Here is a 27,070-nt window from a genome sequence, read left to right on the forward strand (position 1 = left end):
TTAATATTTTGATTAAAAGTGATGATGATTTTCAAATGTTGACTTTATGTTCAGAAACCTCCTATGTGTTATATTTATGACATACAAAACCTCCTATGTGTAAGCTGCATACAAAAAAATGAATTAGCATTAAAAATTAAATTATCTATGTAATTTTGTATTATAAGTGATTCTTTAGAAGCAAATATTAACAATTTCTGAATTTTATAAACTGGAACCTGAAAAAATACCAGCAGGAACGTTTTTTGTGTCTCCTGAAAAATTGCCTCTCCAGCACATGGGAGGTTTTTCCACGGCAGAATCGAAATGAAGATTTCAAGTCGTCATTGATAATGAAACCATAGAGAAGGAATAGCATAAGAAGATATTCCATGATATGGGGCGTTTATGTCAACTCATAATTTTTAATGTCAACTCAAACCGATAAATTCCTAGTGTTCGTTCTTTCGTGAAGCTCGTAAGCTGTCATACTGCAACGTTCTCACACTCACCCGATTAAGACAATGAAAATGGACAGTAATTGGCTTGAATTAACAAATTTGGAACATGCAAAGTTTCAATTTTCGGTACAAAATATTTAAAATTAATATTTATTTTACAGTTTTGATTGCTGAGTAGAAAGACTTTTGTTATCAATTCGGATATTAATCTTTCTAAATTCAAAATTAATTGTTACAAGTGTTTGGTGAGAAAATTAGACATTTTATTAAATGAAAAAACATAGCCTTTTTTCTGGACTATTTTAATGAATCGAAATTCGGGGGAGGAACAGTTTTGGACTGTGTCTGTTGATCCTCCCCAAATTATTTTAAATGATACTAATTTTGTATCATTGAATCAATAAAATAATAATAATAAACAACCTATGCCATGGGATAATTTCGTGAGATATCTTTTCTCTATGGTGCAACTCAATTTTTTAAGCTTTTAATGCTATTTTTTCAAGATTATTTATTCTGCTACATTATATATATAAGCTCGACATAATTTCGACTTGCGTACAGCTGAGCGAATCGTGAGCGGACGCAGGACTGTCAATTTTAACAGTATAATAACGGTTAATTGTTGCCATACCACGTCCCGCACACAATTCGCACCGGTCAAATTAGGATATTCATTATTTTTATTTTTTTTTTTTATTTTTTTTTAGAATTGATCAACAAATATAACATAATATATATGGATCGTGTCAAGTTAAAAACTACAAATAAAAAATAAATAGGCTATAATAAGTACAGTCATGCCATGAGAAAATGTCTTAAATTAGTCGCGACAATAAGTTATTCCGTACAAGCAGGCAAAACAAGGTGAGTAGTTCATTCTCATTTTAAAGTTAACATGTGTAAATTTAACATTGCAATATTTGACTATCGAGATATTCCTCTATTGTATAGAATGCGTTACGTCTCAGCAGTTCTTTTACTATTATCTTGAATTTGCTGCTTGGAAGACTTCTAAATGTTAAGGGAAGTTTATTGAAAAGAATAACCTGCTGGTATTTATGGTTTTTATAAGTCTTGTGCAGCCTTATAGAAGGTTTTATCAAGTCAAATTTATTTCTTGTGTTGTGATCATGATTTTCTTGCTGTTTCATAAAGTTTATCTTCATTTTCCTTCATGTAAATTAGATTTACATAAATATACATACTAGCAAGGGTTGGGACGCTAAGTTTCTTGAAAGCATCTCTACATGACTCGTTGAATTTGAGTCCTGCAATGCATCTTATGGCTTTTTTCTGCCATAGAAACACTCTGCTGGCAGAAGAGCAGTTGCCCCATAAACGGAGACCATAATTTAAATGTGAATGGAAGAGACCGTAGTATGCCATCATCAAAACTCCAGGGCTGACTGATAGTTTAAGTTTACGCAGAAGATAGGTGACTCTTGATAGTTTTTTACAAAGAAACTCGATATGGTCTTCCCAGCATAGCTTACTGTCCAGCATTAAGCCCAGCAATTTGACCGGCTTCGTGTAGTTTTTTAGGCTAGGATCTATTCTGCTCTTCAAGGAAAATAATATCCTCTCAGTTTTGGTCTCATTAAGACGGAGGCTGTTGGCATTGTACCATATTTTTGAGGTTTTTGTTGAAACGTCAAGGTCATGAATAAGATTTTTCGCATTCGCACCAGAATTGAGAATTGTAGTGTCGTCGGCATACAATATTGAAAAGCATGGTATATTACAACTGAAATCATTTACGAACACTAGAAATAAAAACGGCCCCAAAACAGACCCTTGAGGGACGCCTGTTTTCACGGCTTTTGGGCTAGATAGTTTATTATTTACTTTTACCACCTGTTGTCTATTGCTCAAGAAGCTTTGAATCAGAGTCAGCTCGCTACCTTCAATACCATAGTATCTCAACTTTTCAAACAATATTGAATGTGACATGGAGTCAAACGCACGACTCAGGTCCAGTAGATCACCAGCAACCATACATTGGCTTTCAAAGCTCTCAAGAATGTAGTTGACAACCTTTTCAATCGCCATAGTTGTTGAATGATTTGGTCTAAATCCAAATTGATTGGGGTTGAGCAATTATTTTCTACAAAGTACTCATACAGCTGTTTCAGTAGACATGCCTCAATGATTTTACCTACGATCGAGACTATTGCTATTGGTCTGTAGCTTTCTGGCAGTTCCTTTTCACCTTTTTTATAGATTGGATTTATTATCGACATTTTCAAGCATTCAGGAAAAGCTCCAAGTATCATAATCAAATTAATTACACATGTCAGTGGACGGAGAATCGAATCGATAATGTTCTTCACCGTATAATTTGAAAGACCAAAGGTATCCTCACTTCTTGAGGAACTGAGATTTCCCACTATGGACTTCACCGTTTCAATGTCAACCTCTTTCCATGCAAATCTTGGTGCGGCCACATTTTTTAAATTGATGAGATTACATTTTTCCAGCATATCTTCCATTGTAACTGATGTAGAGATAGACATATCCTGAGCATGAACTCCTGCACTAAGAAAAAATCATTCAGTTTCTCAGGAGGAATGTTGATTGTAGTTGATGACTTATTCTTGTGTTTAGATTCATTGTTGATGATTTTCCATGCTGTTTTACATTTATTGTTAGATTCTGTCAACAGCTTGTCGTTGAGTGACAACTTTGCCCTAGCAATCGCTTCAGTGTAAAGTTTTTTGAAATCTTTGAATCTCTCTTTGTCTTCATTGGCACCTCGGATCTTCCAAATTTTATACAAGACTAACAGGTGGTTCTTCATGGTCTTGAGTTCAGGAGTGTACCAACTATTAACATGCATGTTTGAGTCCTTGGCTCTATTTTGTGGGTTTTCATAGGGCAAAACGTCGTCAGGTATTGAGACAGTATATTCATAAATTTTTGTACTACCTCGTTCACGTCCCATACATAGAATATCTGTGACCAGTCCAGACTTGAAAGGAATTGACTTAGGTTGTATAACCTACTAGGAGACACTACTCTTATTAAACAACAGTTGTTTTCGTCATCCTGTCGGTTAGGCCCTTTGAGAAGAAAATTATCTTGACGAATATGAACCAAAACTCCGGCATGATCTGATACAAGGTCTTGCTTATAGATTTCACAATCATATGAATTAGTATCAATGTTAGAAAAAATATTATCTATACAAGCATGACCTCTTGTTGGATGAGAGTGCATGCTATACAAATCAAACGATCTTAGAACATTTATAAATTGCTTTACGTCTGTCTTCTCATAGTCAGATATGTTAATGTTCATGTTGAAATCACCAGCTAAGACAACATACGAATATGGTTTAGAAGTAATATATATATTAGTAGCTCCTCCAGCTTGACAAGGAAATCCTTGACATTGGAGTCTGGTGCTCTATACAGACATAGGATAATACAATTCACTGGCAATAATCTAACGGCAGACAATTCAAAGAGGCTGTCTGATGTGAAATCTGATACGTCCATTCTCTTGAATCTCAATGAGTCTCTAATCAAAATAGATGAGCCACCATGCGTTTTTGTATTCCTACAATATGAGTCGGCCAATGTAAAACCAGTGGGCACATAAAATGATACTTCATCTTCATGTAGCCAATGCTCGTTTATGCAGAGGATGTCAATTTGTCTACTTTCAGCTATCAGCTCTATCTGGTTTACTTTGTTCCGAATTGAACAGATATTAATAAGAAAAAGATTCATGGTAGAGCTGTTTCTCAATTCTTTATTCTGAACCAGTAAAATCCACTCTGAGTCATTCTTGTCTGTTGTCAACGAAGTGTTATCGTCAAAATCAAGCTCTATGTTCAATTGATTGTCGTTTATTGATAACTGATACTTGCCGCCATCCATAACAAGTGAGGCCTCATCATTTAGAACAGTTTCAGTTGCTTGTCTAAAAGAGGCAGCTTTCAGCGAAGCCTTGTCGTTTATTTCAAGTTTAAAGGTATTGAATCTTCCACTTCATTGATTGCCTGCATGGATGCTCCACTTATAAAATCAGATATGTAGCGCTTTCCCAGCGAGTTGAGGTGTAGCCCGTGTCGTTGTATGGAAACGCCGACCTATGTTACTAATATCTAAAAGCCTAACATTTTTGAATTGTCGACAAATTCTAGCTATCTCTAAGTTTGTTCTCTCTATTTGATGATGAATGTTAGAAGAAATTGGAAGATCATATCTACGAGGCACATTCATGAGTATGATATTCACATGCGACAGGTCATATAAACATTTTTTTAAAGAACTTAGAAATTTTTTTGCACCAAATTTTTCCATATCATTTCCTCCTCCCATCAGGACGACCAAGTCGCGAGCTGACATATTTTTGCTCTCATGCTCACAGCTTGAAGCAACATCTTCGAATTTAGCACCTGGTTTTATCATTCCTGTCACCTTACAGTCTACTCTTTTTGCCGTGAGATTCACTATATTTTTACCATGACTGTCCGCAAATATTGTTATTTTCTCGAAATTTATTTGACTTGAGCTGTTTCTAATTGCTACTGGGGGTGACGTAGTTTTGTGAGACAAGAAACTTGAATTTTTGAAGTCTCTAACCGGTTTTTCACAAGACGATGAACTTTGGCCTGAACCGGACGTGAGTTTGACACATTGAATAAACTTCTTCTATTTTGCGAGATACTAATCATATGGAGCTGCGCCTCGTCCGCTTCTTCACACTCAGTCAACACCTCACATCCCTTCCTAGAAGTCGCAAAAGAACTGGAGAGACTCCCAGGAGCTGGAGTAGCTCCTCCTCTGTTGTTTCCAATGCTCGACGAATCATTCATGAGATTATCACTTGATTTAATGTACAACTCGTCATACCTAGCTCTCCATTTGTCAGTCTCTATCCTCTCTAAAACTTTCTCATTCCTGAGCAACAAGTTGTCAGCCTCAAGAGCTTCTATTGAAGTAGACATCAGTAGAATTTTTTCTGTAAAAGTTTTATTATCCTCTTTGAGTTTGTTAATAGTTTCCTTCAAATCCTGTATAATTTCATAGGGGACAGCCTCCATTTGCTGCTCAGCCTCCGATGGAGCCTCCTCTCCTGATAAACAATTTACAGGTTCATTTGTGTCAGCAATCCTGCTCTCTGTCTCAGTCTGGACGCCAGTCTCCGCGGTAGATTTATCGGCAAGATTCAATAACTTAATATCGTTCTCGATTGACCTATTAACTGCCGCCTCCCATTCTGTTCTTAGCTTCTTAAGTTCGTCTCTAAGAGCGGCGTTTTCACAATCCTGGTTACCATCGTCTGTATGTACGACCAGTGAAGAAGACAACTCGTTGACATTGGATTTCTCCTGTTCAAGAACTTGCACCGGTGTGGAACAAAACCCTGTATTATTTCCTTCAGGCTCATATATTGAGCTTTCTGTTAATGATGGCGTAGGTGATTGATTGATCGTTTCTTTTAAACAAGAGCTTTGCTCATCATTCTCATCCTCCACATTAAAGGATGTCTGATGAGTAAGTGAGGGATGATTATGTTTTGCTAATACTTTGCTAGTGATTTTATCGATGCTAGCATTAGTTTTTAGGGAAGCATTACAATTTTTGAACAAACATCTCCATGAGACCTGCAGCCCTGTGGCCATTTCCCTACCTTTTCTATAAGAGAAGCCATCGTAAAGAAGTTTTGGATTACCCTTAGAGGTTTGCGTTATTTTCAAGCTGGACATCCTAGAATTCACCAATTTAGAATATATATATTAATTATATTTTCACATTCTCAGATTTTAGCACCGGAGTGGAGTGGCTCAAATTGTAGGCCTACTTGAACAACATACCTCACAGACATTGTAGTCGTGCGAGTCGAGCATGTTGCAGAGAGCGGGCAGCAGCTCCGGCCAAGTGATGAGGTCGCCCTTGGAGGCGATGGTCGTGATGAGGATGCCGACCGTGGCTCGGATCAGCGGCGACTGGTCGCCCACCGACGACAGGCATTCCTGCTTTATGAACTCGGCTACCTCGGGCACAAACTTGTCGTAATGTCCTCTCACGTTGTTCTTCAGAATCAATCCACTCAATGATCTTGTTGGTTCATCTAAAAATCATGTTTCGGATCAATTAGTAATTTTTCCACTTCATAATAAACAACTAGCCTACTTTTTTAATTAAGCAAAAAATACTATGGTCATGTTTGTTCAATCAAATCTACTGAACAATGAAATCAAGCATGATATCCTCCAAAGGCACTGACAATTTCTTGAAACGTTTCAATTTAATTTTATAATTCATCCCAAAAATACTTCAGGAAATAGAAATTGTTGCAAAAATTTGTCAAAAAGAATAAAATCAAATACTTCAAGCTAAACATTAGTTCAGTTATAAACTAAGGTCCAGTTTCCGAGTCAGAGAATTGGCTTTCCGAAACCGGGTATAGTCGCAGTCCATGTTTAAATTAGATTTTGAAAAACTAGAAAATTGAACACAAAATAAAATAAAGAGAAAATAGGCCTAAGTAAAGTTTCAGCTATCAATTATTTAGGAATGTTTCATTTCGTCAAGAGAAAACGTTTCCAATAATAGAAATGAGAAAATAAAGATTATCATAAAAACTGCGACTACTCCCCGTTCCGGAAAGTCAATTTTCTGACTCCAGGTTTTCTAGAACTTAGCTAAATCCCGAGCTCGGAAACCGGCACTAAGACATGAGACTACGACCTGAAAACGCCAGTTTATAAAATTAATTCTTCTTTCAAGATATTTTCAAAGATTAATTTATTGAAACCTCATATTCAAAATGTTATAGATATGTTTGAGTTTATTATTATCCAGAAGCGAAATTTTGTTACCGGCGCATGTGACATTGCAAAATCAACCATTATTGATAAAGCAAAAACAAGTGGTATCAATAGCCATTTTCAAGTATTATGCAATATTTAATGGTGATTCTTTTACTGCACGTTTTGCTTTAGGTTTTTTTGTAATCAAAAAGTAGTAAACCTAATGAAAAGTATTTTTCAGTTAAAAATTCAGTACCGTAATAAAAAAAATGAAATAATACAGGAATAGATATTTGGCTTGCTTGGAGTGAATTTGACTATGTAAATGCATTATCAATTAATTCAATCCTTCATCAATTAAAGATCAGCTTGTGCTATATAGATTTCGTCATAGAAAAATAAAAACTAAAAAGCACAACCTTATTAATAAAGTTTGACAAGATTTCTAATTTACTAGTGATTAACTTACTTGTAACTGCTTTGTACAAAGCAATATTTAGGCTAAATATATTAAAATATTTACTCACCTTCAGTTGTCAACTTTGTCAAGACAAAGATCAAATAATTGTTAAAGTCTGGAAACTTGTTGAATTCTTCCAATTTCTGTGAGAAACTCAGTCAAGAAAACTGCTTTGCATTGGTCATAGAACAAATTATATTTTTAAGCACAATGACTAAAACCAATTAAAAATTTGAATTTAGAATCTAAGACAAAGATAAATAGGTTCAAGTAACAAGAACAAATAACTGTCTACATTCCAGTGTCACTTTTCAACATTAGATTGCTTAACTACACAGCACTGCTTAAAGGTGTGGATGAGTATAAAATTATAATTTTAGAATATGCATTTCTTATTGCAGATCAACTTGAATTTATTAAAAGATAAATTAGGTCGGTTTAGTTTTGTCATGATCTTTAAAACAGTCATACTAACCTAATAAATTACGTCAACAACTATATAGAGGAAATAGTAATTAAAACACCCTACAGCTAAGGCTATATTTTTCTCCTCAGATTGTTTAAAACTAAACAATTTTTTTCTTTACAAATTGACACCGAATAACTATGGGAAAGGAGCTAGGCGTATTAGTAGGCTAATGTAACCTTTGCAACACACATAAGGAAATTAGTACGATTAAACTGCAGGTCATTAAAAAATATATTGTTTATTACGATACAATTTATCTAGTCCTCAAATCCTAGCAAATTGAAATCCAAAATTTGGGTTGGATGTAGCCTATAGTAATGAGTTTACTCAAACTAAACACAAGTAGGCATAGGAAAGCTTAGCTGTACCTTACCTACCGGTTCAGTAGCCTAATGTTTCTTAAATACCAAGCAAATATATATTTAGTGCTTAAAGTTATTTTTAAAGCTAATTAGTTGAAACAGTAAGATAGTTAGATAATGATAAGACCAAGAAAATATTTAATACTAGTCACGGTAGGTACTTAGTCAATAAAAAACCACTAAAAAAATAGGGTTATGTAAGCTATATAATTTGTTACATGATTATCTGAGTAAATAACAGCCATCAATGAAATTAAAAACAATAGAAACGTCATAAACCATAACTTTTTACAGTCAAAAAAGTGCAAATTTACAAATTATTGCCGATATTTAATCAGCAGACATGTGATCGATTTTGAGTTCAGATTAACCTACACAGTTTAAATAAACTATTAAAAGGATACTTGCTGAACAGCTCGTTGTGTAGCTGTATCTGGCGACTGGCTTTCCTTCAAGATTTGAAGAATTTGTCGTAAACCTTCCTCTTGAGGTTGCCACGCCATTATCATACTTGGATCTTGATCTTTCCTACCTTGGTGGATTGTTCGGTTTTGGTCGTTCGCGCACCTCAAGAAAATAATTTGCTACAGCCGGAAACTAGTCAAATTTAGTACTCTATACTTTATGATTGAAGATAAAAACTATTTTCATTTTTATCAACGACAAATCATGAAAATGAAATTAATTTTCAATTGAATTACAACTTTTTTCAATTTAAATAGTAATATACTGAACTAATAAGATGATTTTTTGTTTGTAAATCTATAATTTGACTATGAAAGTGCAATCATTGATCGTCTTCAGTCGTCATCTATCTGGTTGCTCAAGACGTTCCAGACTTCCAGTCAATACATTTTGAAAATGTCCAATACCAACCGTTAAAAATAGTAGTTGAAACTAAAACTATTAATTTTTATAGTATCTTGTATTCGATCACCAAATTTCTAACAAAGACTATCTAGGATTTGTAATTTTAAATAAATTTTGGCCTATGTTCAATTTTTACTTCATAAATGTACAAAATTATCATTAATAATTCATGTCATACCGGTACCGGTACGTGCCGGTACTGCCTTAATGTGCGTTGCGCCGGGAAAATTTTGTGTTTTAAAATGTAATCTCCCGTCCAGGAAATCATTTCCAGGAAACATTAAATTATTTATTTATTTTTTCAAAATTACGCTTACGATCTTCATAGAATATTGATAAATTTCGGTACCTAAATTTTCTATTTTTTTCAATTTAAATCCATTTTTATCCCTTCTTTAATTATACAAACATGTTTGAATAATAATAACAAAATACACAGAGAAAGAATATTTTTCAAATTATGCAAAGAAGAGATGGAATCGATCTATATCATTTATGTAAAGGAAAAGTATTTGAAGCAATAATTAATCAACAAAAAGATAGAATGATACAGAAGATAAAAAAGAATAAAGGAGGTAAAAGCCAGCAAATAAATAATAAAAAATAAAAGAGTTGGTGATGATGATAGAAAGTTAAAAATTAGGTGTTTAGACTGTTTACAAGAAGCATTGTTGTCAGGTGTAACCTACCTGGGATTCTGGAACTCTATATGAGATAAAGTGCCGGTTGCACTCAATTTGTTAATTCCACAAGAGCCAATCTGAGAAGTCGTCTTTTCAAAAAAGCCTTCTCCGATTGGTTCTCGTAAAGTAAATCACGGTTAAAATTTAACCGGCTTTTGTGCAACCGGGCCAAAGCGCTTTGACTGGTCAGAGCGATTGTAGAGCACAAAATTACGCTTAGAGGGTTTTTAAGTTTTTAACTATACATTTAAATGGTATGGTACCTAACTAAAGCCGCGTCCACTCTACGGAGCGAGCAGCGAACGAACTGTCCGCGGTTTGCGACAGCGTTCTCACTAAGGAGCGAGCAGTGAACGAACAGTCCACGGAATGTTGCTGCTCATCCGTAGTGTGGACGCTGCCACGAACCGCGTTTGGGGCCCGCGCCGATCCACCGATGTGTCGGTCTCCCGGACGAACACAAAGGGATTCGCAGTTGTAGTGTGGACGGTGAAAAGCAACATTATAATAGCACGAGCAGCGAACGAACGGCTAGAAATTCAGTTATAGCGGAGTGGTATGAAGCCGAATTCTCAAGTACTTTTGGAAATTTATCAAAGTAAAAACATTCTGTGTAGCATCTTGATATTAAATACTCAAAATCACTTGGTGACATTCTAGTGAAGTTTTTGTACTGCCCATTCACTCACTGCGATTTCAAATACAAAAGCAATTTCTCTCCATTGCGTTTTTTATATAAATTTGTTGCCACCAGCGACGTGCTTTCCTATTCTTCTTGATCAATCTCCTTTTTCCGATTTAAGCACGCAATAACTACGTCGCCCCACTAATTATTATCGCATTGGTATAATGCTGCATTATGAGTAACATTTTACTCATTTTTGAAAAAATTGTAATGCCTAACTCACTACTGTACTCATTACAGATAGAGAGTAGGTACCGAATGATCTAATTTTATTAAAATTTCCATTATCTAAAAAAAGGCGACAGGGAATTTTTTGTACGTTTACATGATTCGCAAAAATAGCTGAAAACTGGAAAATGAAACGAAAATACGAGATTTTTGTCCCACTTTGTAAATTATCGAGCACAAGGATATATTGCATGAAAAAATAGGTTCTGGACTTCTCGTATGTATCTGAACAAAATATTTAAAAATCTGAACTACAACATAATTATATGAATTGCAATCACCAATGTATTATAGTGACTGGACTAAATACCGTAGCCTATTAGTGGTGCCGACTTTGGTAAGACAGAAAATTGTTCTATAATCAAAAGCAATTTTTTATCGGGTGTATCTGGAAATCCATTTGAAATAGAATGGTCTACCTGATCTCAGGTTATAGAGCACAAAATTACGCACAAAGGATTTTTGAAACATAAATTTAAATAGTTAAATATCGGAAGATATAGTCGATTAAAAACGGAATTTCCTCCAAATTCCGGTTGTTCCAAAAATTTGACTCATTTTTGAAAAATTATATCTCAACGCTCAATGAAGATAGAGTGCTCCGCTTTATTCCACTTCATTCGAAATTTTATTATAAAGAAACGCATGAGTGATTTTTTCTGTCCGATGGCTAGATTTGGCGAGAATCTTAAAGAACTGGAAAAGAGCCGAAAATACGTGATTTTTTGTAAACCCTGTAAAAAATTTTAGGGCTAGAGTCAACCTTTTGTATTTAGGATGTCCAATACTCCAGAAGTATTGCCCAGAAAAATTAGCATGTTCGGAATTAATTCCCCAAAGGGTTCTTTTTCACTTCCTCCTGACTGGACTATATTATATCGTGTCTTCTCGTTCATGTTATTTTTCAAAGTTAAATTGATGAATAGTATAGAAGATAGATAGGAGAAGAAGATACAGAAGATTATAATAGAATATACCGACTGGTAATAGATTTGTCAAAATGCAGCTTCAGATTTAAGCTTTAAAATGTTTTACAATATAAAACACATTGTTTCTAAATGGAAACTCAAATTCAAATGAAATTAAATATTCAGGCTATCAATAAATAAAACAAACAACATAATCAATATAAACGTAGGTCTTTTTCATGATGAATAAATCTATTTGGATCAATCGGTCATTCATATTATAGATGATCTAGAACGTTATTTCTGTATTTGAGAGAATTTAGTAATTTAGTGGACTTCAGAGGGTGCTCACATTGGATAGTGGTAAGTTAATTTTATATTCAAATTAGAAACCATTCAAAACTAGGAACAAAAATATACAACGATATCCAATATTAATATAAATAAGGTATTAATGGATATATGCATGATTAAAACAATTTATTATCGAGAAGAAACGTGATAACCAAGACGCTTACTATTTACTGGGTTTTTTATTTTGAATCATCACAGTTTCATATAAAATACTTGAAAACTCAATTTATTCCAAAATACGTAGTATTTTAGAATATGATTTGAATAAAATATATACTAATGTAGAATTGTTGATGACTGTACACAGTTTATTGCAGTTTTATGAGTACAATAATAAATTATTTGTAAAAGAGAAGTTATGTAACTTTTCCAATTGATAAACTAAAAAATATAATTATCATTTTTGTAGATGGACCTTAGAGTCAGAGAACATTGCGGAACGGTGAAGGTAGAGAGTATCAGAGAAATGTGTGTCGAAAAAATGCTTATATGCACTTTTCCTTATAGGGCTACAATTTATTATATAAATAAGAATTTTCAAGTAACCTTTTGAAATGTTTTTATTTTGTGGTGAGTTAATAAAACACTTCAAATGGATACTTCAGAATTTTTTTGTTCTATCTTATGTACTGTATCTAAATGTATCCACCTCCTTCTACCTTCTACCCTACCTTAAATACCTTTTGGTGGGTTAAGTGGAAGAGGGGGCTTTTATTGCCTCAATTTCGCCCACATCACTTTTGAAATTATTGTAAAGTGTAAATAAAAGGCATTTATCTATCTATCTACCTTCACCGCTTCACTATCGTTTAAATACTGTACATGCATTATTTTTAAGTAACTCTCTCAGCTTCCTTCTTTGCATCACAATAATTCCTTCACAGCTCTACTGTGTTTCGGCCCTAAGACAAAGTAAATTTATAAACACTAAACTAAACAACTAACATAAATTTGGCTTCGATAATTGTAGCTCAATTATAACTAAAACAATTTACACAATGTTGGAGTATCAATTCTCAAATTGTGAATAATATATTTCACAGATCACTTGAGTTTGTCTCAAAATACTGTATAAAGTAAACGTTAGTAGAGAGTCAAAGTAGAAACAGAAAGCTTGCATGTCAGAACATGTTTGTGTTATTGACTATACGTCACCATATGATTTTCAAGAATGCGATATTCTGCCTACTTGTACTACAGCCTACGTCACGGCTGCAGTTCCCCCACTCCAATTGCATGTCAACTTAAATTCAATAGATGAGTAACCAACCTTCTGTCTACTAACTTTGGTATAAAGTAGCATATCATAAAATAAAATGAAGTTATTCTTTATTTGGCGGAGGTAGGACTTTAGTCCTCTCTACCACTCAACCTTGAACTATCATAGAACTGCTAACAAATACAGTGCAACAATTCAAAATAATATACTGTATATATCCATATACAATATTATGAGTGTGAATACAATAAATCTTAATGTGAGATTAAAATTGTAAAGCTAGTGCAGAATAATAAAGAAGTTTGATCAAACTAGGATATAGGTAGCTGGGATAGTTTTAATAACACCCAGGAAGAGATTATGCAACACACTCAAAGTGTGTTGAAAACAGTTGATGCTACTGAATTTAAACTTCCATTAATTAGAAATTCCACAAAATAACATTTTTGTTAAAAATGTGCTTCGCAAAGGTCTAATAAAAAACTTGACAAACTGGACCTACTAAGATCTTGTTGAATTTAAAATAGGTCTATAACCATCCTTGGTAAATTGAGATACGCAAAATTTCAAGTTAATCAGTCCAGTTTAGGCGAAATGATGTATCATTAGTGAAATCATAACTTCATAGTGATCCGAATGATCTTATTTTATTCAGAATAATCTAAAAAAACGAGAACAAATGTTTCTGCCCGATCACTGGATTTGACGGAAATAGCTGAAAACTGGACCAAAAATACGCGATTTTTGGGCCACTCTGTATCTAGCACAAGGAAATTTCGCATTAAGAAATTGGTTATGGACTTCTCTCATGTATCAAAATAATATATTGAAAAATCAGAAATATAATACAAATTGGCAAGCACACCCCCTTTTTATGTCTATATTGACTAGACTATACGTTTACAGTGTAAAAGCCAGTTCTTTCATTTATTATAGTAACTTATAGATGTACAATTACTATATGATGTATTATTGTGATGTCGTGTATGTGTGCAGATTAATATTCAAATGTATCACCAACCAAAATGAATTTCGGTAAAAATGCTGTAGGTTTTGCAACATTGAATCGCAGATTTATAGTAGCTGAATCGAAGCCTGAGTACATATTCCAAGTATACACAGCTAATTACAAACTCAACAGATTTAAAAATAGGTGAGGATGATTTTGTCTTGTTAGTAATGTATTTCTATTTTAATAATTAGTACAGAATATTTAAATTGAAATTGAATTTTTTTACTCGTTTTGATGCACTACATCAGTACCAGTTGAACCATGTAAAATGTCACATGAATTTGTACACGGTTACAGAGATCATAAATATAAGATTACCAGCCTACCCCTGTTGCTGCTGCATATTTTACAAAACAGAAAATTATATTATTTTACCTCTGAAAACTGTTGTAATCTTGTCAAATAATATTGAAACGTTATTAATGTTATTAATCGAATGTATTTATTTAAGTAAGTGAAGAACTAACAAATATCATCCAACACTCCACCAGTCGTACTTTCAGTTGAGAAGAATTCACTATATGTAATGTAGTTGATTTAGTATTACATTAGAAGCAGGCAAGTTCTGCAATGATTATACACCATTTAGTTGAAGCATTAGCCTACTCTAAAATAAAAACTCGTTCATCTCTCACATGAGAACACACCTATTATGTATATAATTATTGTAATGTATTGTTATTTTCTTTCAAGAGGAATAAAATTATTTCGATAACATTATTTTAAACTAGCAGGTAAACCGTGCTCCGGCAGGGTTTAATTAACCCCTAGACAAACTGCAAACATAACCTACTGAAATCTTCAAGTATTTAAAATAGGGCTATAACCATCCTCGATAAATTAAGAATCTATGCGAAATTTCAAGTTAATCAGTCCAGTAGTTCAGACATGATGATGCGTCATTCGTGAATTTCCTATCCCGTACGTGTATAAGCCAATTCTTTCCTTTATTATATTATAGATTTCAAGTTGATCAGTCCAGTAGTTCAGACATGATGATGCGTCATTCGTGAATTTCCTATCACGTACGTGTATAAGCCAATTCTTTCCTTTATTATATTATAGATTTCAAGTTAATCAGTCCAGTAGTTCAGACATGATGATGCGTCATTCGTGAATTTCCTATCACGTACGTGTATAAGCCAATTCTTTCCTTTATTATATTATAGATTTCAAGTTAATCAGTCCAGTAGTTCAGACATGATGATGATTCATTCGTGAATTTCCTATCACGTACGTGTATAAGCCATTCTTTCCTTTATATATTATCGATTTCAAGTTAATCAGTCCAGTAGTTCAGACATGATGATGCGTCATTCGTGAATTTCCTATCACGTACGTGTATAAGCCATTCTTTCCTTTATAATATTATAGATTTCAAGTTAATCAGTCCAGTTGTTCAGACATGATGATGCGTCATTCGTGAATTTCCTATCCCGTACGTGTATAAGCCAATTCTTTCCTTTATAATATTATCGATTTCAAGTTAATCAGTCCAGTTGTTCAGACATGATGATGCGTCATTCGTGAATTTCCTATCCCGTACGTGTATAAGCCAATTCTTTCCTTTATTATATTATAGATTTCAAGTTAATCAGTCCAGTAGTTCAGACATGATGATGCGTCATTCGTGAATTTCCTATCCCGTACGTGTATAAGCCAATTCTTTCCTTTATTATATTATAGATTTCAAGTTAATCAGTCCAGTAGTTCAGACATGATGATGCGTCATTCGTGAATTTCCTATCCCGTACGTGTATAAGCCAATTCTTTCCTTTATTATATTATAGATTTCAAGTTAATCAGTCCAGTAGTTCAGACATGATGATGCGTCATTCGTGAATTTCCTATCCCGTACGTGTATAAGCCAATTCTTTCCTTTATAATATTATCGATTTCAAGTTAATCAGTCCAGTAGTTCAGACATGATGATGCGTCATTCGTGAATTTCCTATCCCGTACGTGTATAAGCCAATTCTTTCCTTTATTATATTATAGATTTCAAGTTAATCAGTCCAGTAGTTCAGACATGATGATGCGTCATTCGTGAATTTTCTATCCCGTACGTGTATAAGCCAATTCTTTCCTCTATTATATTATAGATAGATGTACAGAATCAAGTGGCACTAGTCATATTTCGAGTTGAGACACTACCTCCGTAAACAAAGCCATAGTGCATGACAGGTGGTTGATGGTATCATCATTACAGGTAGGGCTCCTACACCAATAAAAATACTAGCTGATATAGATCAGCTGAAATTAACAAGTTTTTATTGGTTTAGGAGCCCTACCTCTGCTGACGTCACCAGAATGCACATTACTTGTGTTGCTACACATCACGTTGAAGATTTAGTAACAACATTGTCCCTAGAATTTGTAATAAGAACTAAGAGCATGAGTAGTAAAAGTATGATGAATAAAAATACTTATATATTGTCCAATCACAGATTTATTGAAAAAACGACATACCAGTTTTTAATAGATCTGTTATTGGACAATATCCAGTTTTATTATTCAGTACGGATAACTACCACAATATCACCTTAACAACTACTCAGAAAATTAAAAATATACACAACAACATGTCTGTCATAATGGCCTATGGTTTAGCTTAGCATAAGTTCAATCATTGTTCATTTGTTGCAACTCAATGTACTTTCAAAGTACAAACACCTATCTAAATTTCCACTGAAAACATAGTTCAAGGTAACACATTTCTTTCCTGCCTAAGCTGGAGCTCTGGAAGGGACAACTGATCAAGATCAAGTTAAGGTAATAACTGATTTGTAAAAGTCCAATCAAGGAGATTGAAAGAGCTATTTACATATTCACGTGGTTTCACTCTACTTGGGCTACTCAGGCACACGCAATTTTTTCAACATTGTCAGCTTAAGGTGTGCTGATTTCACGCTCAGCAGTTGTAGTTGGAGTGGAGAAAGATGATCTTGTCGATGATGTCGGCACTGAGCTTGGCGCGCTTGAGGTCGAACCGCACCTGGGCGTCGACGGGGATGCGGGAGGGAGGCGTGGCGGTGGCGGGGACGCAGTTGTAGACGGCGGCGAGGCGGGCCAGGTTGGCGAACTTGGAGGCCGACTTCAGTCCAGTAGTTCAGACATGATGATGCGTCATTCGTGAATTCCTATCCCGTACGTGTATAAGCCAATTCTTTCCTTTATAATATTATAGATTTCAAGTTAATCAGTCCAGTAGTTCAGACATGATGATGCGTCATTCGTGAATTTCCTATCCCGTACGTGTATAAGCCAATTCTTTCCTTTATAATATTATAGATTTCAAGTTAATCAGTCCAGTAGTTCAGACATGATGATGCGTCATTCGTGAATTTCCTATCCCGTACGTGTATAAGCCAATTTTTTCCTCTATTATATTATAGATTTCAAGTTAATCAGTCCAGTAGTTCAGACATGATGATGCGTCATTCGTGAATTTCCTATCCCGTACGTGTATAAGCCAATTCTTTCCTTTATAATATTATCGATTTCAAGTTAATCAGTCCAGTTGTTCAGACATGATGATGCGTCATTCGTGAATTTCCTATCCCGTACGTGTATAAGCCAATTCTTTCCTTTATAATATTATAGATTTCAAGTTAATCAGTCCAGTAGTTCAGACATGATGATGCGTCATTCGTGAATTTCCTATCCCGTACGTGTATAAGCCATTCTTTCCTTTATAATATTATCGATTTCAAGTTAATCAGTCCAGTTGTTCAGACATGATGATGCGTCATTCGTGAATTTCCTATCCCGTACGTGTATAAGCCAATTCTTTCCTTTATAATATTATAGATTTCAAGTTAATCAGTCCAGTAGTTCAGACATGATGATGCGTCATTCGTGAATTTCCTATCCTGTACGTGTATAAGCCAATTCTTTCCTTTATTATATTACAGATTTCAAGTTGATCAGTTCAGTAGTTCAGACATGATGATGCGTCATTCGTGAATTTTCTATCCCGTACGTGTATAAGCCAATTTTTTCCTCTATTATATTATAGATAGATGTACAGAATCAAGTGGCACTAGTCATATTTCGAGTTGAGACACTTCCTCCGTAAACAAAGCCATAGTGCATGACAGGTGGTTGATGGTATCATCATTACAGGTAGGGCTCCTACACCAATAAAAATACTAGCTGATATAGATCAGCTGAAATTAACAAGTTTTTATTGGTTTAGGAGCCCTACCTCTGCTGACGTCACCAGAATGCACATTAATTGTGTTGCTACACATCACGTTAAAGATTTAGTAACAACATTGTCCCTAGAATTTGTAATAAGAACTAAGAGCATGAGTAGTAAAAGTATGATGAATAAAAATACTTATATATTGTCCAATCACAGATTTATTGAAAAAACGAGATACCAGTTTTTAATAGATCTGTTATTGGACAATATCCAGTTTTATTATTCAGTACGGATAACTACCACAATATCACCTTAACAACTATTCAGAAAATTAAAAATATACACAACAACATGTCTGTCATAATGGCCTATGGTTTAGCTTAGCATAAGTTCAATCATTGTTCATTTGTTGCAACTCAATGTACTTTCAAAGTACAAACACCTATCTACATTTCCACTGAAAACATAGTTCAAGGTAACACATTTCTTTCCTGCCTAAGCTTGAGCTCTGGAAGGGACAACTGATCAAGATCAAGTTAAGGTAATAACTGATTTGTAGAAGTCCAATCAAGGAGATTGAAAGAGCTATTTACATATTCACGTGGTTTCACTCTACTTGGGCTACTCAGGCACACGCAATTTTTTCAACATTGGCAGCTTAAGGTGTGCTGATTTCACGCTCAGCAGTTGTAGTTGGAGTGGAGAAAGATGATCTTGTCGATGATGTCGGCACTGAGCTTGGCGCGCTTGAGGTCGAACCGCACCTGGGCGTCGACGGGGATGCGGGAGGGAGGCGTGGCGGTGGCGGGGACGCAGTTGTAGACGGCGGCGAGGCGGGCCAGGTTGGCGAACTTGGAGGCCGACTTCTGCCACCAGACCAGCGGGCATTGGTCCAGGTTGGCGTTGGGCTCGCCCTGGTATAGTGCTAGCTCCAGATCTGCGCGCGCATCCACCGACAGCTGACCACTGCCGCTGCTGGTCACGCCGCCGAATAGCATCTTCATACCTGAACGAAAACCATCCAATTCAATGCAATGCCACAGGTCACACAATACATCCCTTGTCATCGACACATATATCGAATTACATTCATTTAATTTTCTATCATCCAATTTACCACCTATGGAATGGGTATGTGAATTTGACAATAGAGTTATTGATCCATATTATATAAATTTATTATGTAAAAGTTTACCTTCACATAAGTTGCCCATAATAAGCTCAAAACTTCTCAGCCGTATATACGAGTATCTCCAGTAACTCTCTTTTAACTGATATCTGAATTTTTCCCATTGAGTTCCCTAAGTCGTGCCGGAAGAACATTACACAAGCTTATTCCCGAGCCTCTAACACCTCGCCCATACAGAGTGGTACGATGGGCCTCGACCCTCAAATTCTTACGGTACCTGCTTTCATAATTATGAATTGAAACACCAGTAGTAATTTCAAAATCATGTTTTTTATATAAGGAAACGAAAAATATAAAGGCTGGGTAATGGCAGAATGTTATATTGTTTAAAGAGTGTGCGACATATAGTTCTAATTGATTCTCTATCATTATTCTAACGCCCATTTTTGGAGTCTAAATATTTCTATGGAACCGCTCGAAATCCCCCAGAAATCAACCACATAAGTTAGAAGAGAATGGAATATCGAAAAATAGACATCACAGAGAAACTCCTCTTAAAGAATTGGTTCAAGCTTCGCACAGCGAAAATTTCATAAATCCAATTTCTTTCTAAGTTGAGCCAAATAGGCTTCCAGGAGAGCTTAGAGTCTATTCCCAGTACTTTTAGATCCTCAACAGACTCTATAGCAACACAAACATAATACTACCACAAATTAGAAAAGCAATGGAGTATTAGAAACATTCTGATTTGTTGGAGGGGGAGACTTATTCAGACTGAAGACTTATGATAAATGAATGAATTTAATAGATAAGAAACAAACCATGCAACAAATCACATGACCTTTGTCAGAAACATTTATTCATCAAAAAATACAAGATATTATTATTTTGCTACATTAAATCATGTAATGGATTGTGAAATTTGAATTTGTTCAATGTGTTTAGAGTTAGACTATAATCTTGTTTCAAGATTAGAGGCACTTTGGTTTATCTACAATATACAGTATAATCATTCTTGCAGTTAAAACTTGACAACAACATAAAGGAACAATACACTGCATTAAATTCAAGCACTTTCCAGATTCCAGATACATGTGCAAGTTTTCATGAAGGGATAAATTACTTACGAGAATTACTTACGAAAACATTTTTTACAAAATTAAAATAATTTATAAAATTTCGCCTATCACACAATTTTACCACTCTATTTCATATATCTATATAATTATATAAAAGCGAAATGGCACTCACTCACTGACTGACTGACTGACTCACTCACTCACTCGCAGAACTAAAAATCTACCGGATCAAAAACGTTCAAATTTGGTAGGTATGTTCAGTTGAACCTTTAGAGGCGCACTAAGAACGGATTTAGAAAAATTTCCAAAGATACGCCCAAAATCTGCGTTTTTTTTGCGCTTTCTCAGCTTTATCGAGAACAAATGAACAGAAAATGTTCAAATTTTCCACAGAAGCTCAGGTGGAGTGTAATAATGTTGTGTTACAAGGAATTTGAAATAACGCCGAAGATTCGCCCAAAATTAGCGTTTTTTTTTTGCGTTTTCTGAGTTCTTTCATCAAGTAATCGACAGAAAATGTTCAAATCTGGTGCAGAGGTTTAGCTAGGGTCTAAAAATTTTGAGATGAGGTGACTTCAATATTTCATCAGAGATACGCCCAAAATCAGCGTTTTTCAAAGGTTTTTCTCAGCTTTTCTACGTTTTCTCACCTTTTTCAATAATTGATGGAAATATATTGAAAGCATTCAGTACACAGGCTTAGCTGTCAAAGTACGCTCAAGTCAGACGAGCTGTCAAAGCATGCTCAAATGAAAAATGCAGGCGAGTGAAGCGAGCCCGCTGATCTCATATTTGGACGGACCAGTCGGGGGTCCAGGGGGCGGAGCCCCCTGGCAAGACAGATATGGCGAGCAAAGAGAGCCTGACGGCTAGTATATATGTTAGTAAAATTATTATTGAAATGGAGTTATGAGTCAATTCAGTTTTTTTAGAATTTTTATCGAAAAACACAACATACACTTATATATTCGGGCGAATGCATGCTGGTACATCCCGTATTTTGTACTTATTGTGAATAAATGAAAGTCTTAGTGAACTACTACCATACTGATTCATCCCGTATTTTGTCAAAGATAAATGGAAGTATTACCAACCTGAGAGTCTAGCCTTGCGTTTGTTGTCCTCGGATTCGTTGTTAGACTGGTCGGAGGAGGAGAGAATGCCTCGATCAGCCATGGACTTGGTCAATGCCTCCTTGATGGTGGTGGAGAGCGTGGCCTTCGAGTCCTCGCCCGCGTAGGGCAGCTGCTTGAAGCGCGGGTCCAGTGTCGTCGCGCTCTTCAGCATCTCGTCAACACCCACTTCAACGTATCTGACAATCAACGCATACAATAAGCTGGGCGAGTCTTCAATCAATAACAATCTAATAAACATTGTTCATTTGTGTTTATACCTTTGCACGTTTCAAGCTGCTGGTTTATTTCTATCGTCACTGTCAGTGACTGTCATAGGGTGTGATCACATTGAATGCGTATATGTTATGGATGCAAGTGCAAGCTTGGTTATGCATGACCAAGCGTGCAGATGAGAAACAACATCTGAAAAGATCAATAGGAACACTCGCACTGAACGCTTGCACTTGGTTGCGTGCAGTGTGAGCAGCTACAACAGGCACCAATGGCATTTTTCAAATTTTGTTTTTCGGCTCATGCATGATCTGAAGTGTACTTGCTCATACACGCATTCAATGTGATTACACCCATAGCCGCTCTTCTTTTAATTTGCACCCAAAAAGAGCAATGGTCCAAAGATTCAATTATCCGTTTCTTGTGGTCCAAAGGTCGAGATTCATTCGTTGTGGCAGAACACTCTTCCCGTATTGCACTGAGAGTTGTCAATGATACACCTTCCGACCACAATAAACGGATCATTGGAAATAATACATGCTATACAACAAACAATAGGGGTCTTGAGGTCGTGTTATTTGCAAACTTGAATCAGGTGCTATAATATATACATATATATATATATATATATATATTATATATATATATATATATATATATATATTATTTTTTTTTTTTTTTTTAATGTACTACTATAGCATTGACTTAGAAAATAGCAGGAGTTAGCGAATAGCTTGTAAATCCAACATCGTGAATAAACCTATAGGATCCCTATCAACACAATACTCCTGTGTCGTATTCAAGTCTCAATCTTTTAGCAAACTTTCCGACTTCTTACCAAAAACGTCAAGATACCCACACTTACTAGAAAAATAATGTGAATGTGTGTGTCATCAGGATACATTAGAACCATTCCCTGGGATAAAACTTGTAGAATATCATCTAGAGGTGCTTACAGATATACGCGCCTCGAACACGCTCCGCACTCGCTACGATCATGAACGTTACGCGAGATGTTACGCAAGGGTTCAATTGAGGTTCGAAAAATGTTCGATCCGCTCTTTTCTATTGTTGACTTCGCTACAACCTAACCTCACAAATGTGAAACGTTCAATCCAGCTGATCGGGTGACAAAACTAAATAAAATATTCTGACCAGGGGATTGCTGGGTAGCCTAATAATAAATTATATTTATATAATAAATTTAAAATAAATATTATGATTATTGCATTTATTTTAATGTTTTATTATAAAAGGTAATGTCTGTCAATGTTTCAAAAGGTGAAAGGCATGATTGGGAGTTCGGCTTCTTTCTTCTAAATGCTAATATGCCGGTACCTATTATTATAAATGCTTTTACAACTTTATATTATTTAATTTAATAATTAATTTTGATAATTTTATTTGCTAACACAGAGATCGTAACTATCAACAAACATTACAAACAAAAACGTTGACCACGCATGCGCAACTATTGGTAGGTTCGACCTAGGAGCTTGCCAAGCTCGACCTCTGTTAGACGCTCTTCACGTGTTCCACTCTTGCTCCACCTTCGATCATCAATCGCTCTGCACGAGTGACGTTCGATTGCGAAGCAGAGTGAAAGTCTGTACGCACCTTAGTATACTACTAGTAGTTCTGTGAGCAGTAGACCTCACGCAGTATTCTCATCCACAAGTACCTGATTGAAACTATAGACCTTATGGAAATACAGCAATAGACTGGCTTCTCCACACATCTGTGTAATCACTTGTCAGCTAATTGATGATGAATAATTCTATAGTCTGATTTTTACTCCAATATTGGCGTATGAAGGAGGCTCCTTTTTCCTTTTATATTATCCTTGAAATGCAAAATTTCCAAAAACCTTGAATATACGTCGACACGCAATTAAAAAAGGAACATACCTGTCAAATTTCATGAAAATCTATTACCGCGTTTCGCCGTAAATGCGCAACAAAAAAACATATAAACAATTAAAAATTCAAACATTTAAACATTAAGAGAAATGCCAAACCGTCGACTTGAATCTTAGACCTCACTTCGCTCGGTCAATAATTCATAAGGGAAGGAATTATACTTGCACGGGATACGAAATACATGTTTGAAGCATCATCACGTCTAACTACTGAACTTATTAACATGAAATTTTGCATAAATAATCTTAATTCAACGAGGATGGTTATAGGCATATTTTCAATTTTATAATTATAATTTTAATAATTATAAAGTCAAAGTCTTAATAAAATACTTAGTAAAAAATAAAAATATCTTCCCAAAGTTGATCAACACTTATCATTTCAGACCGGGTGTAACAGAGGAATTTCAAATTTATCCTACTAAACTTTCATTGATCAGAAGACAGCTAATTTACACAAGCAGTAAACTGATCAATGAAATACCTTTTGACTTGAATTTCAAAATTAGTAAAAAGAGCGTCAATGAGTGGATTAAGAGGGAATATTTCTTTACCTTAAATATAGCAATTTAATTTTAATTCTTTTATTTTCATTTTATAGTCTTTTCTCTGCACAATGTTTTTTTTATTTTTCTGCTGTTATAAAGTTTTGTAATTATTAGTTAAATTTAACCTTAACTTTCTGCATTATTTCGAAATATTTTATTTTTCTTTTTGCTGGTGATGCCTAGATTTTATATTTCATTTTAATTTTATTCAAGTATATGTATGAGTAATTATGTTTATTTAATTATATTTTCAATGATATGTCATATTATAAAGAGTTTGTAATACGTTCTGAATATTCTAATTGGCAATAAATGAAATTGAAAATAATTAATTCTATTTGTTATACAAAATTCACATAAGATAAAAGCCCACTCAAATAGTTTCTCTATTGTAAATTATTCCGTTGATAATACTTCTAATAACATCATGGAACTATAAAACTGAATTCAATCTAATCTTGCTTTTAACAGACCCTTGCGGGCCCGGTCAACATATAAAAGAAACAATGGATCAAGTATGAAACCCAGTGTTACACCTGCTTAAACTCTAATTAGAAATTGAACTTATCCAAAGTAAAATATCTGGCTATTTACCTGTCTTTTAACATGTCTGAGAGGTTCTTCTTCAATTCTTGTGCAAAATCTGAATCCAACTCTCTCACTTTCAGGTGAATACTCATCAGCTGACTCATGAGAGGCTTCAGTAGAGAAATCAATGGAGCTTTTTCTTCAGCTAGCGTCATTGCTGTAACCTGACAAAACAAAGCGTAAGAGTAAAGTCTTAGTAGCCTAGTTACATCAGGAAACCTATGATTAGGCTTCACCTATTCATCCATACCATAGAGAAAGAATAAGAGTAAGACAAACTATTTGTTTGCCTCTGCCCATACTAAAGTGGAACTGGAATGATATGATAAATTTAATATCATTTCCTTTTGTATTTCACATACTTCCCGATTTCTTACCCCTCATCAATAACATTGTGAAATTACGAATCTACTTCCCTAGTAAAGTCATTCTTTTTTCTGATGAATTCTTTATTAAGCTTCTAATAGTTTTCATCAAGTGTAAGTTTTACTTACACATGCATTATAATGTTTCACATACAATACATTTTAAATGTAACTCACGGATGAGATTTTTTAGGAGTGACTAATTTCTCTAGTGGAGCCTATGAGAAAATGTTTATAAACAGTTATTACTCACTCATATTATCGAAATAAATTAAAAATACAAATCATCTTAAAACATGAAAGAAGATGATGAGAGTAGAAACCTTGAAAGGTTCGAGAACGGTTATGATGTCTTCGACGATGGCCCACTCGTCATCTGTGAGCGTGGTGACGTCACTGGTGACAGAGTCGAGGTTTTCGATGACATTGGGCAGGATGGTCCTCCGTACCGCCAGCTGCTCCAGCATCACGTACGTCGACATCCAAGCACGCGGGTAGTCGGTCGATAATACTCCATCTTCCAACTGGAATTACAACCAAATCGGTTATTGCTGATTCCGAAAAATCATATTTATCTACACACATTCATAGATGAATAGAATGCTATAAGAATGTCATTCACAGCATTCTTAAAGCAGAAAATTGAATTTATTATTTTTAATTGCAAGTAATATTTTTATCCCAGCCAAGTAATTTGGTTCATCACAACTTTTTCGCAAATTAAAATTCTTTTTGCGAATTGAAAAAGAAAATGTTCTTAGATTTTAGTCGAGTTTTTCATATTATAATTTTTCATTGAGAAAATCGTTTTTCCTACACTTACCTTGAAAAGTGACCATTCCTGCACTGATTACAGAACGCAAAGAATAATGGCAACACAAAATAGTTGGTGGGTTATATTGAAGATAATTGCGCGAAAACGAAAATTAAGTTGGTATCAATGACTGTGGCTAGATAAGAATCATTTCAATGGCTACATTTATGATAAAATCCCAATTTAGAAATCCAAAACAAGAATAATGTTTATCTTAATCATAATTAAATAATTACTTCTCATCATTTGAAATAAATAATGATTCTTTTCTATTGATAATTATCATTTCAACTATAACTTGTAATGATAAATGTAGCAAATACACATTATGAGATTCTAATTTATAAGTTAATATTATTCATTATTTTTAATATTTCTTCGTTTATAAACCATTTAGAAATTGAAATTATTTAAATTTTCAAATTAATTGGATTAATTCAATTATTGATTATAAATTTTCAATTGAATTATTAATTTTAAAATAAATCAAGGTTGTTATTAATAACAAAATTACACAGACAAGCATTTGATTGAGTCAGGACATTTTACTCATAATTACTCACTTTTCATATTCAATGGTAACTGTAGGAAAAATTTAATGTGAAATATGTGCGCAAAGTTCCTTAGCTGCACTCAAGAAACCATTCCGCACGAGCCGTCTTTTGGTGCAGCAAACTGTC

At 34.6% G+C, this 27,070-nt stretch overlaps 2 protein-coding genes across 6 annotated transcripts in view; both read right to left on the bottom strand.

The window, feature by feature from the left end:
- LOC111057234 (transportin-1) overlaps nt 1-9,309 on the bottom strand; it is a 49,584-nt gene extending 40,275 nt beyond the window's left edge. Inside the window, exons 1-3 of the mRNA XM_039421049.1 lie at nt 8,902-9,309; nt 7,734-7,809; nt 6,268-6,524 (exon numbers count right to left, since the gene is read on the bottom strand). Coding sequence (XP_039276983.1) covers nt 6,268-6,524; nt 7,734-7,809; nt 8,902-9,006 — 438 coding nt within the window. The 5' untranslated portion in view covers nt 9,007-9,309. The remainder of the gene's footprint in view (nt 1-6,267; nt 6,525-7,733; nt 7,810-8,901) is intronic.
- A 9,227-nt stretch (nt 9,310-18,536) lies between these two features.
- LOC111057233 (E3 SUMO-protein ligase ZBED1) overlaps nt 18,537-27,070 on the bottom strand; it is a 29,425-nt gene continuing 20,891 nt past the window's right edge. For all 5 annotated transcript variants that reach the window (XM_039421054.1, XM_039421051.1, XM_039421050.1 and 2 more), the window contains 4 exons: nt 25,900-26,100; nt 25,218-25,375; nt 21,906-22,123; nt 18,537-19,609 (listed from right to left, as the gene is read on the bottom strand). In XM_039421054.1, coding sequence (XP_039276988.1) covers nt 19,284-19,609; nt 21,906-22,123; nt 25,218-25,375; nt 25,900-26,100 — 903 coding nt within the window. In that variant the 3' untranslated portion in view covers nt 18,537-19,283. The remainder of the gene's footprint in view (nt 19,610-21,905; nt 22,124-25,217; nt 25,376-25,899; nt 26,101-27,070) is intronic.

The sequence above is a fragment of the Nilaparvata lugens genome, chromosome 2, assembly GCF_014356525.2.
Source record: "Nilaparvata lugens isolate BPH chromosome 2, ASM1435652v1, whole genome shotgun sequence".
Taxonomy (NCBI): domain Eukaryota; kingdom Metazoa; phylum Arthropoda; class Insecta; order Hemiptera; family Delphacidae; genus Nilaparvata; species Nilaparvata lugens.